This window comes from Phodopus roborovskii, unplaced genomic scaffold, assembly GCF_943737965.1.
Source record: "Phodopus roborovskii unplaced genomic scaffold, PHOROB, whole genome shotgun sequence".
In the NCBI taxonomy this organism is placed as follows: Eukaryota; Metazoa; Chordata; class Mammalia; order Rodentia; family Cricetidae; genus Phodopus; species Phodopus roborovskii.
In genome coordinates this window covers 36,300,814-36,317,740 of record NW_026126540.1, presented here as the reverse complement: position 1 = coordinate 36,317,740, position 16,927 = coordinate 36,300,814, and the positions used below count along the sequence as shown (strand labels likewise).

General features: G+C 36.7%; 1 protein-coding gene across 1 annotated transcript in view; it reads left to right on the top strand.

The window, feature by feature from the left end:
- The window catches only part of Rap1a (RAP1A, member of RAS oncogene family), a 68,045-nt gene that overhangs the window by 38,846 nt on the left and 12,272 nt on the right, over positions 1 to 16,927 (top strand). The window contains exons 2-4 of the mRNA XM_051199443.1: positions 9,359 to 9,442; positions 13,580 to 13,648; positions 16,092 to 16,148. Of these exons, the coding sequence (XP_051055400.1) occupies positions 9,386 to 9,442; positions 13,580 to 13,648; positions 16,092 to 16,148 (183 nt within the window). The 5' untranslated portion in view covers positions 9,359 to 9,385. The remainder of the gene's footprint in view (positions 1 to 9,358; positions 9,443 to 13,579; positions 13,649 to 16,091; positions 16,149 to 16,927) is intronic.

Genomic DNA, 16,927 nt, shown 5'->3' with positions numbered 1-16,927 from the left:
CTATAGATTGATTCTGAATCTTGGCAAATCCACCATGGTGCTAAAGTCCCAGCCCCAGATTGGCTATTTTGGAGAACATGCTCTGTACCGGCTTGAGAAGTGAAAGCTAGAACAACTACCACAACCTATTTTTGTCATGAAGCTATATACTGAACTTTTGGGGTTGGTTGCATTGTTTTGGAGATACACTGATAGGAGACTAACTTGGCCTATTAGGAAATAGTTCATTGTGTGTCTAATGTGACCCCCAACCCTGAACAACAAGGAAAATTAAGTAGAAGTGGTGGTGGAGGTGGGGGGCATTTTATAGCTATAACCCAATCTCTGTGAGATTTGCATCTCTAAGTCTGTAGATCATTCCAAGATAAGAATATGGTTTACAGTAACTCCTGCCAGAGATAGTTCCTTAACAGAAGAAGACACATGTCATAGTGAAAAAACAAAAAAGCCAAACCACACACTCAGTTTAAAAAGAAAAAAGAGCTGGGTGGTGGTGGCATATGCCTTTAATCCCAGAGGAAGAGGCAGGTGGATCTCTGAGGTCAAGGCCTGCCTGGTCTATAGACAGGATAGCCAGGGCTATGCAGAGAAACCCTATCTCAGAGAGAGACAGACAGAGACAGAGAGAGACAGACAGAGAAAGGATAATGAAAATAAGGACCAGCAGATGGCTTCAGACTTTATTGTTATTATATAGAGAAGAGCATATTTAGGAAGTTTTAAATTAAAATATAAGAATAATAGCATGATATTTAGCAGTATAGAACTTCCTGTGAATCTCTCAACATTCTAATCTGTAATACATTTAATTCAGTCAATTCTCACAACTATGAAACAGGGACCCTATATAGATGAATAACTAAAACACAGAATGAGGAAGTAACATGGCCACGGTTAGTAAATGACCCATGTGGATCTTGTGTTCAGGATTTTAACTGTTTCACTGTGCTACTTAAGAAAAAAAAATGAGGCGAATGAAATATTGTCATTAGCTTTGAAGAAAAAGAATTACAAACTAAATGTATACATTTATAAATACATTTGTAATGTAAATATATTTGTATAATTAGTTTAAATAGGCAAGTTGTGATAGAACACTAGTGAACAAGAAGATAATTTGGAAAATAGGTTAACTAAAAGAGACAAGGGTAGAATATGTAATAAAAGATGATTTGAAAATTATGGCAGGAAGAGGTATTTTCCTGATAACCCTTTTCTTCTAGTAATAAATGGATGTACTAGTTGAGTGCTTTGCTGCCCAGCTGACACTTAAATTCTGTTGCCTTCTAGAAAGTGAACTCTGTCCTTGTGATAAGCTCTTAGTAATTTGGGATGCAAGTATAAAATTGTGCAACTTATAGATCATGCATATGGAGGAAAAGTATGGCCTCTCTTTCCTTGTCTTCTGTCCCATGGACTGACAAGAATGTAGCATGGCTGTCAGCTATTCTGGGGAGAGTTGGGCTGTATAGAAGGTAATGCTTTAAAAATGACAGTAAAATGTAAAAGTTTGGCTTGCAAATTATTTGACTGCCAAAGAAACCCTAGGCTGTATGAGTGAGAATGAGGAAAACTTGAATTGTTTGAGACAATATGTTTTTATTACAGCAGCAAAATCTACATCCTAATACAATTTAGCAGTTGTCTGACCAGAATTCCAGATACGAGGAAAAGTCAAGTAGACATAATATTTAAGGCGATTAAGGTTGAATATTTCCAAAATATCAAAATGACACCAGTTGAAGACATTAGATCATAAGCAAGCTAAATAGAAATCTAAGTCTATAAACAGCTCAGTTAAAACCACAATCAAAATAACCAGAGGAAAGATCTGCCATTCCAACAGCTGCGTTAGTGAAAGAAAAATAGAAACCAATGCAATTTTGGTTTCTTAACTTATTAACTACAGAGAACTGAAATTAACAGCTATTAAAGCTAAAAAGTATTGCCAGATGATGGCAAAAACCTTTAATCCCAGCACTTGGGAGGGCAGGGGCAGGTGGATCTCTGTGAGTTAAGAGCCCAGCCTAGTCTACAAAGTGTGTTCCAGGACAGTTAGAGATGTAACACAGAGAAACCTCAAAAAGTAAAACTAAAATATCTTTCAAGATTGGTGCTAATGGAGAGCAATGTAACTTTTGAAACAAAAAGTGGAGTGATTTGTCATTATTTGGATATTCCAAAAAAAGATTACAGAAGATAAAGTTTAGAGATAAGTAATCCCCAATGAAGGGTGCATTATTAGAGAAGGGGCCAAACATGGTGGCACAAACCTATACCCACAGCATTTAGGTACTGGAGCAGGAGGATTGCTGTGAATTCTAGGCCATCTTATAATATAAAAAAAGACCTTGTCTCAAAAATGAAATGAAGAACAATATTGACAGTTCACATTTGCTGAAGAAGAGGGAGATTTTTTTCAGTGATGTAGACACTGAAAAGTTACTCATGTTCTTTAAATAATCCCTCTCCTGTGCCCATGTAGCCAGCCCTAGTTAAACTCAGTGGGTTGCCAAATATAAAAAGAAGGAAAAACAAAAACACCAAAAATATGACAGAGAAATTGAGATTGTGGTAGGGTTCTCTAGGAGAACAAAAAAAAATAGTAGATAGATACTCTTACCATGGTATCTAAAACCAAAAATGAAGAGGCAGCAGTATAAATCTTAGAAATGTAGAGGAAAATACTCAAGAAACAATTGTAATAGTGACCATGCTTTTTGTTAAAAATAATAACTCCTAATGCTAAGCAACCATTGGATGGTTTTGTTGTTGGTTTGGATTTTGTTTGTTTACACACTGCCAGGGCATGCAAATAACCTTGCCACCAAGCTATATCCCAAGTATGTATTAAGAAGAATAAGAGAGACTGAAGCTTTTCCAGAAGAGACCAGAACAGTAACAGAAACAGGTTTTAAAACATTAGAAAAAGGAAACTGCTTACTGTAGAGAAATATATATTGAGACTGAGAAAGAAATTAAAAACATGTTGAAATGTTTGAAGTATAAAAATGGAGAAAGAATTTTCTTTGTTTTACTTATAGCAGTGGACAGAACTGAAACCAGCTAGTGACCACTACCAGACCCTTAGCAAAGGAAAGAACTTCTAACAGTGCAGCTGCCTAGAAATGGAGTGGAATATTAGGTGAAGTAGAGTTTAGAGGAAGCTCCATGACCCCCTCTAGTGCCAGTTTTAGTGGCTTGCCACTAAAGAAGTTCTTATATTTTAATTTTAATATTTAAAGCCAGAAAAGACAAAAACAAACAAACAAAAAACTCCAGCTCTTTGTACAAGTTTGCCACATCTAAGTTAGGTATATTATTTTCTGAGTATATTTGTTGGCATTGACTTTCTATAAAATAATTGTTCACCATATGTACTTTGCAGAATTGCAGTTAGGTTTTCTTTTCATTGTGTTTTCCACAATTGTTTAGACTTCAAAATTTTCCATGTAGATACAAATACTCATCCTTTTCCAAAGCAAAGGAAAACTTTTATATAACAAAGCCATTCCTCAGACAACCGAGTAATTTTTTATTAATGATTGAAGCCCTCACGATTGAGTTCCACCTCTCAAATATTATACTGTTAAGATTCGACTTTGAGGATTATATTTCCAGCACATGAGATTGACAGATACTCAAATCATAGCATAGCACCCTCCTACTGTATATTCCCTATCTCTGTCCTTTTCTTCTATACTATGGACTCAGTATATAAACTCAGTAACTGACTCTTATCTTAAACCATGCTTTCCTCTTCTCCCCATCTACCAACTTTCTATATAATCATGTTTTATAAATCTCCAATAGATCTTTTATATAAGTATTATAACCCCACAAGGTCTTTAAACATTTATTTTATAGCCTCCCACAGGGTCTGTTTTCTTTAGGTTTTGTTATAAAATTTATTTATTTATTTATTTATTTATTTATTTATTTATTTATTTGTCTTTCAAATAGTTTTTCTGATCTTTGGTTGTCCTTTCTCATCTATATGAAACCAGCCCTCCATCTGAGGAGCTTGCTTAGTGTTAGCCTCTCTGATTCATCTATAAAATTGAACACCTGTCTATAACTCCTGTTCCGGGGGACCCAGTGCCCTCTTCTGCTTTCCTTGGATTTTGCCTGCATATGGTACACCTTTCAAATAAACACCTTTCACATAAAATAAAAATAAATCTTTTTTAAAATGAGGATAATTGAGATAAAAATGAGAGTATTAAGAATGTTGTGTGAATTAAAAACATGAACACATAAAGTGCTTAACAGTATTTTGTACATGGTAGGCAGACAGTAATCATTGCAGTTAATTTCTTTTTCTTTTATGTTTTATTCTAACATTTCTATCCTTTTCTTGTTAAGTCCTCCAATTTATTAGTATTTCTTCTGGTAAACTGGAGCCAGTTTCCTTTAAATATTTCCTTTAAGGAGGCACATAATAATGTTTTATGGTCTTTTAGGTCATATAGTCTGGTGAAATATAGTTGACATGCTGTATCCTTAGATTCTGTGCTCACGGCTTCAACCAACCATGAATAAAAAGACATGATGTCTTTGCTGAGCATGTGCATTTTTCTTGTTGTAGCATACCCTAAATAAGATGATGGTAACAACTTAGGTAACATGTCTATTTTATGAGGTGTTACAAGTAATCTAGAAATGATTTAAAGTGTATGGGAAGATATATGTAATTCATATGCAGGTGTTGTGGTATATATATAAGGGCTTGAGCACCTGTGGATTTTGGTGCATGGTGAGCATGAGGAGTGTTCTGAGGCCTGGTCCACCACTTACAGCACTTGGCACCTTTCATTTCCTCATCAGTTTCTGTGTTTGCATGCCTTTTCCCAAGTATACTAGTCTGGAGAGTATTAGAAACTATAAGAAAAGGGGGTTTCAAGGTGAATGCTTTCAATGAGATATTAATTATACAGTTTCATATCAGAAAACTGGAGGGTTTGCTATATTACACAATTAAGATGGTTGTTAAGTTTTAGAAAGTTAAATCCTGTCATGGTTTCTGTATTCATTTCTCCCTCCCTAAAACATACTATAGCCACTTGTCAGAGTTTTGTTCCGTTTTGTTTTTCAGTGCTGAGAATCTAGCCCAGAGCTGCATGCCATGTTCAACCAATAAGCTCCAGCCTCTGCCCCTACCAGTTTTAAAATATTGACTTTAGTGTGGTGACACATGCCTTAATCCCAGCACTTGGGAGACAGAGGCAGGTCTATAATTTCTTGAGTTCCAGGACAGCCAGGGCTATGTAATAGATAAACCCTGTCTCAAAAATAAGTAACATTGTTGATATCTGCACACATTTAACCACGAGTTTGGGGTGTGGCCGCACACACTTTTTCTTGCAGTTATTTCCTCCCTCCCTCCCTTTCTCTGTCTTATTTATTTTCCTTCCTGTTAACAGTTTTTCCTCCATATTCTCTTTCCAGTCTCCTCCCCCCCACCTTCCTCCCCCCCCCCATCCACTCCTCCATTTCTATTCTGAAAAGGGTAGGTCTCCCATGGATATTGATAAAATGTGACATCAAGTTGTAGTAAGACTAAGTACCTTGTGTTAAGGCCTAGGACCTCTGCATATATATGGTATTTGTGTAGCAAGTCAGGATTTTTAATGGCTATTGAGACCCTGTTCCTCATACTGGATTGCCTTTTCCAGTCTTAATACAAGGTGACACACACTGAAGCAAAAACCCACAAAAATATGATAACCAATTTATTAAGGGATGCCTTGAAAAGACAGACTTACAGATACAGATCAAAGCAGATGCCACTGCTGATCCTGCACCAACACTCTGCAGTTTGATCTCTGACCACTCCAAGCAAGAGCCAGGGCAAGGGAAAGCAAATGCACTTCCCCTCCTTAGCAGATAAGACCAAGCCCTAGAGCTTGATGCCCCAAGGCTATTGGTGGAACTCATTCCCACAACAACACACTTTTAATCCCAGCATTCCAGAGGCAGAGGTGGGCAGATCTGTGTCAGAGGCCAGCCTTGTCTACATAGTCTTGACCATGTTAGCCAGGGCTGCATAATGAGACAGTCTGTCTATGATTGAATACGTGGTGAGGTTAAATGTAACAAGCAGTTTCTAGGAGAGCACCTGGAGGTCCCTACTGTTAAAGTTTAGTCCAAATGTCTTAAAATTTCTCACCTCATCCAAATACATGATTTCCCTTAGTGAATTTTATATTTTAGTTTCAATTTGCAGGAAAAACTTTTGTCTTATAGTTCTTGAGGAAACAGGAAAAAAATTTAAGATTTATTTGCTTTGACAACCAGTTATGTTATTTTCTAAGACTAGTTTTGCTGAAGGAAGAATGAAAAACATCTTTTAGAACTTGAACCATAACGTTAAATATCAAAATTGACTTAAAACTTAAGAGTGCTGTGTTTATCCTGTCCTGTATTTGTCAGTAGTCTTAGCCAAAGTAAGGCATTTTCTGGTACTTGTTGGGAGTGCAGAACACCAGAGATTTCCATAAAAAGACATAGAGTTTGCTTGGAAGAATATAGTGGTTTTCTTACTTGGCAGTAATGTGTTAGAAGTAACTCCCCTTAGGACGAAAATGTTAACTCTAATTATTCTTACTAATAATTTGTATGGGTATGGTTGTTGGACAAGCTATTTTATTTTTTCTATGGATGTGCCTATGGTATGTATATCTACAACTAATATTCTCTATGTGGAAAATTACTTTGAAAGTTGGAAATCTTAGCCATTTTGTTAAGGAACAGAAGCTAAATACTCTGTTGTTGGAGAATCCCCCCAAGTAATTTGGTCATCTCTAAATTCTTTCCCTAATTCACATTTCCCTAGAAAATCTGGAGACATTTGGGGAATATAAACAAGTTCACTGTTTGCTGTAGTGTGACTGTCTCATGAAAGATACACACAGTCATATGATAGCAATCCCCTGTGAGGCTTGGATAAGGATAGAGCAGTCTTGGTGCAGGAAGCAATATGATCCTGTATTATTAGCCATCAACACTGTTCTCAGATAAATGAGAAAACAATCTAATACATATTTAGGGTCAAGCACAAACTTAGCACATCTCACCTTTTCCTTTGTTATATCTCTGTGATAACATATAGTTATTTTCAAGCTTTCTTCTCTTTTCACTGAGTGTGCCTTAGTTGATTTCATCTGGTATTGTGGTTTTAATTGCTACCTTCTTTTTAGTCCCTTCCAAACTTGAGTTTCAAAAATAGCTGTCAAATTCTGTTACACACTTTTCCCACAGGACTCTCACACTGAATTTCTCTTAAAAAAAAAAAAAAAAATTGTACCTGCTTCAGTTGCAGGTGTCCTATCAGCCACTTTTTTGCTCAAGCTAGATACCTAGAAGTTATAGTTGTCTTTTTTCCTACAAACAGTTATCTCTAAGCAGTTAGAGCCCAGTACCTTCACAAAAGCACCGTCGCCTTCTCAGCCCTGGTGTTGCTTTATAGATCTCTCTCTATCAGGCCTCACTAAACTACTGATATGCTTCCTAACTAATCTCCTTTACTGTTGATCTGTTTTTTCATCAGCACATGTTATATAATATAAATGTAAGGATAATAGCATTTTAAAAAAAATCACTGTGTCGGGACTGGAGAGATGACTTAGAAGTTAGGAGCACAGGCTGTCCTTGCAGATGACCCAGGTTTGATTTGCAGCACCTACATGGTGGCTTACAACCATTAGTAACTACAGTTCCAGGGAATCTGGTGCTTTTTTTTCTAGCCTCCATGGGTATTAGGCACATATGTAGTACACAGACATAAAAGTAATCAGAGCACCCATGCACATAAAATGAAATTTAAATTTTAAAAAAATCACTGTTTTCTTCCTTTGGGTAACTAGATAAAATGTAAACTATATTAGGACAGGTACCTTTATAAGAACAGGTCTGTGCTCAGCTTCACATTCCATAACTTTTTTCTTTGTGTGGCAGGATTTCACTAGGTAGCCCTGGCTGGCATCAAACTCACAGAGATCTGCCATTTTGAGTGCTGGGGTTAAAGGTGTGAGCCATCACATCCAATCATGCTGTGGCTTTCTAAAAGTCCCATGTTGAAAACCATGAAGACTGTCACTAAGCGGTTATTAGATTTTCTGCTGAAGTGTAAAAGTTCTGAGTTATCTAGTGGATATCTGGTGTTTCACCAAGAAAGAACCCCATTTCCAAGGACCATGTGACCCCTAAGACTTCAGCAGCATGTAGTTCTCTTGTTCTTTGTTTTATCTGATGTAGTTTAATCTACATGCTTAGTAGGCCTTTCGATACATTTCTAAGGAATGTGTTGTCAAGTTAATGACCCTTGGAAGTCCATGGAATTTAACCATGCTGAGAAAAAACAGTGTCTGTATAGAACATGCACCTCTGTCATTTTGACCAGAAGACTAGGTATAACTGACACTTACCCATCCACTCCCTGATCAGTCATTGAGTGAGAGCTTGGTCCCAGTCTCAAGTGGATCCTTCTGAAGATCTCTGGAATTGTCAGAGCCTAACTCACCGTTCCTGGGTATATTTCCAAAGCTGTTCTTGAATTCTTTCTCCCTGTAGCACAGCCTGAAATGTGTCTACAGACAGAAAGCTAAGGAGCTGTGAGTCTCACTTCATAGCTTTCTGTCCACATGTTGCCATCCTACATTATTTTTCAATGTCTAAAATAATCATCTCATATTTTTTTGCCCAGTATTCTAGCAGTTTTCTATAAGGTGAAAGGTCTTACCTTTGTTACTCTATATGGGCCACTGGAAATTGTTTCCTGGCTTTTACTTCATAAGATAAGTTTATAATCCACTTATTTTCTGAAGCTCTTTGAATCTTTGAGAGTGCTTACTAACCCCTCCTGGTGTAAGTTAACTTGTCTTTTCACCTACTGTTTATATCCTAAGAATTCTAAAGCTGACATTTCAAACAGTCTGACTATAATGTAACAATGAATAAAATAGTACAGAACTACTATATGTATTAGGCAAGTAAAATAGCATGTAGATTATAATAAAGCTCATAAGTATCTCCAGAGTACAGTTTTGTAAATAATTAGGTTCATGGTTATAGTTGGTAAGACTTTATTGATTTTTAATGCCCTGTTTTCTAGTCACTGTTCAAAGTAACATGAATGGGCTTAATGATTGATAACTAGTAAGAGATCATCTTCAGTAAATTAAAGTGTGTGACACTGATCCTATAAAGCTATTATTGAAAACTGTTTGATTTTGCTCAAGCCTCTGCTCTGTAGATAATGTTAAGGGAAAAAAATTAGAGCAAAATCTTGTATTTGATGCTTTATTCTTAAGCTGTTTTGTGTGTTTGTGAATTTTTATTTTCATTTTTTGCTTTTCAGTTTGTCAATATTTAAACAGAGCACATCATGCGTGAGTACAAGCTAGTGGTCCTTGGTTCAGGAGGCGTGGGGAAGTCTGCTCTGGTAAGTTAGCCACCCATCTATACCTATCAGTATTAACAGGATGTGGCTTGTTTTCTAGTTACTAAGGAAAAGGGAAGCATTATTCTTTATAACCCTACTATCTGTAATCAAAGATATATAGCTTTATACTGTACGGTCACTCACTTTTTTGTCTGCCAACTATTCATTGGCCAGAAGTATTTGTGATTCAAAGTGGAATGTAATTCTCATTGTCAAGGAAGTTTATATTCCATTAGGGAAAAGTGTTACAGATTATAGCAGAGTAGATTCTCCTTTGCCTGACTCCAAGCTTACATGGAACGAAAGCTCCTTTTTGTTTCATATGAGGAACCATTCAGGCTCTGGGGTCACAACAGCAATTTAAAAGTGCATTATGGAGCTTACTATATAGCAGAAGTGGAGTGTAATAATATACAATTAAACAATGAACTACTTGATGCTCTGAAACAAAAATTCAAAATTTTCAGGAAGAAACTGACAAGTGGCACTTAGCTTTCACAACTGCAAGATAGGCCAGAATGGCCGGGCATAAGGAAGGGAGGTGGCGGGGAGGTGGGAGCCCAGATGACTTAAAATTGCTGTATAAGAGCTTGTAACTAAGGTTCAAGAACAGTAAGACATAGAATGTAGGGTTTCTTGAGGGTTCTGGGAGGCCAGTGAGTTAGCTAAATGTTTTATTTAACAACTGGATTACTTTAAACTCTAATTTAGAAAAGTTGAAGGAAGTTGGGAACTTGTTGAGCACATTAGCTGTGTGTGTGTGTGTGTGTGTGTGTGCTGGGATTAGGGCCATGATAGTGAAGAAGAGGCATGCATGTGCTTGAGGATTAAATAGGACGTAGACTTTACACGTACTGCTGGGCTGGTTGGGATTAAGGATGAAGGAATAAAAACACAAAGTCTTATACTTAGGAGATACTCAAGTTGCTCAAGTGAAATACATCAGATACACAAATGAATCTGACAAGTTTAAAAGAGGTTTGTGATACAATTTTAATTGCCATTAATATATTGATCATATTTAATTTCATGAGAATTCTATTACTGTTAGCCTATTAGGAGTATAATTAACATCACTGTGGAAATGGATTTTTTCAGATGCATGTCATTGGGGGGGGGGGGAAGGGAGTAGAAACGGCTCTTATGGGCTGGCCTTAAACTTGGCAGTCCTCCTGCCTCGGTTCCTCAAGTGCTAGAATCACAAACATATACCATAACACTTGGCTTTACATGTAATTTTCAGTTCAGCAATTTCTCTCAGGATATTTTATCCCAGTTATTAGTTTACATGTGCAAAGTGATCACATGAAAAGTATCCATTACAACATTGTTCATAATGATAAGAAATTGAATGCATCCCAGTAAGAGCTAGTTAAGTAACTCTTAAAGCATATTTAGAGTAGAATGCTATACAAAAGCATGAAGCAGCTTTATGTGTACTGACCTATGATATCTAAGATGTATCATATACAGGGAAGAAAGTTAGGCTACCACATATGCTTTATTTTTCAAAAACGTATTGGGGTTTGAGAGATGACTTAATAGTTAAGAGAAAATACTATTCTCAAAGAGGACTTGAGTTCAGTTATCAGCACCCACATTGAATGGCTCACAACTTTTAAGTCTAGCCCCACAGAATTCTGTGCCCTATTCTGGCCTCCATGGGCTCACACACACATAAACATAGATACATATAAATGAGATTGAAATGACTTTTTTTTAAAAATGAGATTGAAATGACCTTTTTTAAAAAGAGGGACCTATGAAATACATGAACTGTTATGTAAACAGATTGGGTAGATGGAAATAATGATGGTAATAGGATAAGAAAACAAAACAAAACAAAAAAACCAACCCTAAATTCCGTAGGAGTGAACAAGATTGTCCAGGAAGAGAATAAGGAGAGAAAAGCCCAGGGATGAGTTCTGAATAGTTTTCAGTGTTAGAGGATAGATAGGCTTGAAATATCCTACACTAAAGAAGGTGTCTTATGACTGAGTGCATAGATGTGTCTACTTGACTGCTCAGAAGTCAAGGGAGAAAGAGGAGTGGTGCATGGAGATGGTAGCACATCATGAAAGATTTGGTAAGGTGATGTTGCTACAACCATGCTGGGTAGAGTTTAAGAGTAATTGAGAACTAAGAAAATCGAATTACCGTGTAGACACTTAAAGTGTGATTATGAGAGCAAACAGAGAGGAGGAGAAGCTAGAGGGGGATATAGGCTAAGAGGGGTTTTCCATTTTGTCTGAGGATTGGAGGTAGCAGAGCAAGTTTGTTTCTTGGAGGCAGTGATCCAGTGGAAAAGAAGATAATGACATAAGGAAAAGGAGGAGCAGATCCAGTATGAAAGCCAAAGCAATAAAATGAAAATGAGATATCCTTTAGAATTGAGAGGATGAGATTCAGAGGACTAATGGAAGGTTACTGTGTAAAAAAGTTATCGGAGTTGGGCAGTGGTGGCACATGCCTTTAATCACAGCACTCTGGATCTCTGTGAGTTTGAGACCATCTTGTTCTACAAGAGTTAGTTCCAGGACAGACTCCAAAACCACAGAGAAACCCTGTCTCGAAGAAAAAAAAAAAAAAAAAAAAAGAAGTGATCGGTGTGAGGTAGTTGTTGATGTTTACAGGGACCAGTAATGTCCACTGTCTGTGTCTAAGCACTTGTAGCGGATGGCAAGTACAAGAGGGGGACAGTACATCTTAGAACCGGGATCTCATGCATGCACCTTGTGACCTCATATGCTTGACCATATTTTGAGAACCTCTCCTCCAGGTTACACTTGTTAGAAAACCATACCAGACTTTCTCCTATCTGAATTATGTCATAATAAAAAAGTGATTAAACTCTTGATAAAAAATGAGGATTAGAGAACTGTGGACCCAAGGAGATGGCTTAGTAGGTAAGAACTCTTTCTGTGTAAGCATGAGGACCTGTGTATAAATCCCCAGCACTCATACAAAAGCCTAGTTGTTGGCATGTACACATCTGTTACCCCTGTGGTGAATGAGTGTGTGTGTGTGTGTGTGTGTGTGTAGCTGTGTGTAGGAGGAATAAGGCTGGGAATGATAGAGTAGGACACCCATTATCCTCCTCTAGCCTCTGGACACATTCATACATGCATGTTCACATAGAATTGAGACACACAGTACAGTGGTAGGATATTTGCCTATCATGCCTAGGGGTCCTGGGTTGTATCACCAGCACAAAGGGATGAAGGAGGAGAGAGAATAGTAAAAAGTTTTTACTCTGGTTATATACTGAAGTTCCTTTAAGTGCAGTTGACCTTATATTTGCCTTTGCTTGTAGGTAGGAATATTCCAGACTATGTTTTAAAACTTCCTAGGAAATATCTAAGAATTATCATCTGTACTTGCCATTTATTTGATAATAAATGTTCTTTCTAATATACATGCAGATAGGTTCATTCAGTATTCTGCAGATGAAATTACAGTATTCTCCATTATCTGTATGTCTCAGGGCCCTCAGTTGATTCCTGGAACCATGAATTGTACTGAACTCAAATATATTCTAAATTTTGTGTATATTCAAGTGTATGCACAACCTAGTTATCTTTTTCTGGTGTTACCTAGGCTAGTTCATTATCTGTGACTAGGTAGTGTTTTCCACTGGAAAGAGTAAGATTTAGGAATCAAAAAGATGATGTGTTGTAAGTTCAGCTGGCAAATCAGACAAGTATTTCTAGGGTAAAAGTGAAACTTAAATGTGATTATAGTCTAAAATTGAAGCAAACAGATATTCAATAATGCTAAATTCCCTTTTTTCCCATACAGTTTAAAAGATACAAACATTTAGAACCTTTGTCTCTCTCATTTTAGACAAGAAGTTACATTTGGATGGTTTTCTTTTTAATGAACTAGAATCTTGCTGTTTATCCCTGTATTTTAAGATTTAACATAATCATGTTTAGCAATGTAGTCGCTGTGTTGATAAGTTTTTAACATGACCATCTCATTTTGTAATAAATATCTTCTTAGTTTTGTATGCATTCTTACTGGAAAATAATTTCAACACAGTTTGATTTATTCTTTACAACTTGTAAGGTTAAGTAACACTTAGGAACATTTGATTTTCCTTTCAGGTCTTTAACTCTGTTTGTTTTCTCCTCTCAGACAGTTCAGTTTGTTCAGGGAATTTTTGTTGAAAAATACGACCCAACGATAGAAGATTCCTACAGAAAGGTAAAATGTGAAACAGTATGTGTACTTATGAGTAATCCAGCTTTCAAACCTGGTCCATGAAGTTGCTTTTTATAATAGTTTTGAGAACTGATAGAGATCTGCTATGTCTGGTTTTAGAAGTTCCACCTGGATAAAAACATTCCTCACTGAACACTGCTTAGGAGAGTGCTCTTTCTATGTGCTGCTACTTAATAGTGCATTCTTTTTTTTGGGCCGGGGGGAGGGGGGGCATTTCCAGATCTGGTTTTTCTATGTAATAGCCCTGGCTATCCTGCTGGAACTTACTCACTCTGTAGGCCAGGCTGGCCTTGAACTCACAGAAGTCTGCCTGCCTCTGCCTCCCCATTGCTGGGATTAAAGGTGTGTGCCACTACACCTGCTAATAGTTCATTCTTTTCTGTATGCATTTTCCCAGTAGAAAGTAACTAGAAAAATGTTAAGCCCACACCCAGGCTTCTGTATGAGTGTTGGGGATTTATACATAAGTGTATTTTTCTACTAAATACTTTCAACAACTAACAAACTTAAGACAATTTTTATGATTGAAGTTATCCATTAAGTTTTGGTTTTGATTTATAGTAAATTTAATGATATCTACCTTTAGATTATCAAAATTAATCAACAATGTATAATAATATAATGGAAATACCTGTCATGTTTCTCAGATCTGTGGTACATATATTGAAAGTGACTGTAATGCAAACTGTAGACCTTTGCTGATAACAATATGTCATTGTAGCTATATTGTTTGTGGCAAATTTCTGTTGATTCTATTGATAAAAGAGAGAAAGAAGTTGTACATGGTGTAGGCAGAGATAATGTGGAACATCTCTATTTCTCTTAATTTTGTGGTGAACTCAAATTTCTCTTAAAGAAGTGACATTGGTAAAACAAGACATGGTGGTGTACACATTTAATCCCAGCACCTGGTAAACAGGCAGTGAGATCTCTGCAAATTCAAGGCCAACCAATCTACAAAGACCCTATCTTTAAAAAAAAAAAAAAAAGGACAGAGTATTATATTTTTAAAAATATAATAGGACAAAAATAAGTCCTATTATAAGACTAGATAGAACTATGAAAACTTTCCTGATTTTATTTTCCACATATCCAGGTGAAGGTCATATAACAGAGCCAAGTTTATCCTTCCAAAGACTAAACCTACATTTTAACAGAGGAAAGCATTGCTCTGTTAGATATCTGTTTTTAGAATCTTGTATTTGATAGTACTATAACTTTTGTTGAATTAAGCTATTAAGCTTTTTAGGAAATACTGGCCAAATGATTTTATTCTCTTCCAAATTAACACAACGGTGCTCTAGATAATTATGAAACTACAGGCATGGTTCCTTATTTCCTGAGGACTCTGGCACAGATTTTGCCTGTCAGCTATTTGGCCCCCTGCACGGGGTGGGGTTTTGAGTTTGTGGCCCCACCAGAGGTACTCCTCCTCATCACTGGGGCAGGGAGGCAAGGGTCAGAAGAACCTTAGGGTGATGTGTTTATTTGTAGGAGACAGTGTTGCTCTTCTGAAATTTCTTCCAAATACATTTAACCATAAAGCAACATCTGTCCCTAGCATGCTGAAGGACTAATTTTCTTAATCCCTTCTATAAGAGTTTTTCCACAGAGTTGATAATTGATACTTTCTTTAGACCAGTCTTCTTTTCTAGAAGACTGGGGAAATGGAATTTGTATATTCATATTTCACCCTCTACAGTTTTTCCCCCTAAGGAGCCCTTAAAAGTCTTAAGGGTTGTATATATTCTTAAGGAATAAGTAGCTCATTGCTATTTATTTGAACACTTCTGAGTTCTTATGTTGCAAATTTTGTGAATATTTTAGCAAAATTTTAACAATTTTATATAGTAAGTTGACAAAATTTCTATTCCTTGAAATCTTTTTGTATACAATTTGTATTGTATACAATTTGACACATTTAAGGTTGTACAGTGAAGCCTGACATCTTTTGTTGGAGATAGTGTCTCTCTATGTCTGTCAACCATAGGGCCTTAGTCTCCCAGAGCTGAGATTATAGGTAAGCACTACTACATCCAGCTTTGGTTCTTTAATTCTTAGCTTTCCATTAAGATCAAATATGTATATCCTATATAAGTCTGTCACAACCATATGTCATACAATATGGCCTTCTTTTTTTGTTTGTTTGTTTTTATTATTAGAATTTTTTCCTGTTAGCATGGTGTATACCATTTTTCCCAAATAACAAAACCTGTTCTTTTGCCTTCCAATAAAGACAAATGGGCATCGTTATAGCTACACTCAACTTTAACCGTTCTGGCCTTTGGGATATTGCTGGTGTACTCAAAGACTCCTGTTCCTATTGTGGTACTAAGTAGAAAAATACTTGGTAGTTGTTTGAAGAGGTAAAAGGAAAACATGATGATGTTGCGTTTTTGTCTTTTCTTTTTTGCTTCCCCCACAGCAAGTTGAAGTAGATTGCCAACAATGTATGCTGGAAATCCTGGATACTGCAGGAACAGTAAGGATTCTTTCCTTTTCATTTAACAAGTTTTAGTCTGTAAGCAGGTTTTCATATCTGAATAATTCTCTGTAAAGTGATTATTCTGATTTTTTAAATTCTCTAAATGTAAGGCTTCATAAATTTTCTTAGGTATATAAAATTGTTTTGTGATGTGACTGATGCCCACAAATCATAATTGAATTATGTATTGAGTTCACCTGTAGCATCTGAAATTCGGGGGGGGGGGGTAAAGGCAGTGTTTTTATATTGAAGTAAGGTATATGCTATAATATGTATATATTTTAAAAGGTATTTAATGGCTGAGAGATGGCTCAGCAGTTAATAGCACTGGCTGCCCTTTCAGAGGACCTGGGTTCAATTCCCAGCACACACATGGCAGCTCACAACTGTCTATAACTTCAGTTCCAGAGGATCTGACACCCTCACACAGCCATAAATACAGGCAAAAACCAATGAACAACAAACAAACAAATAAATAAATGATTTGGGGAGGGGAGGTTTTTAGTTCAGAATATTAGTTAAGGTAGGTGTTCCCCTCCCTAGCCCCACCCTCCTTAACACTCTAGTTGGCTGGTTCCTGCAGCTTCTCAAACACTGTATGCTTCTCCTTGAACCCTGTGAATTTGTTGTTCTCTGCCTGGGACACCTTATAAGAGCATACGTTAATTTCCTCTTCCTTCTATCCCTCCTGTTAGCTGTCAGTACCTTCCCCAATAAAATATAAACTACTACTCCATTATTCACCCCCCCAAAAAAAAGAGAGAAACTCTTTCTCA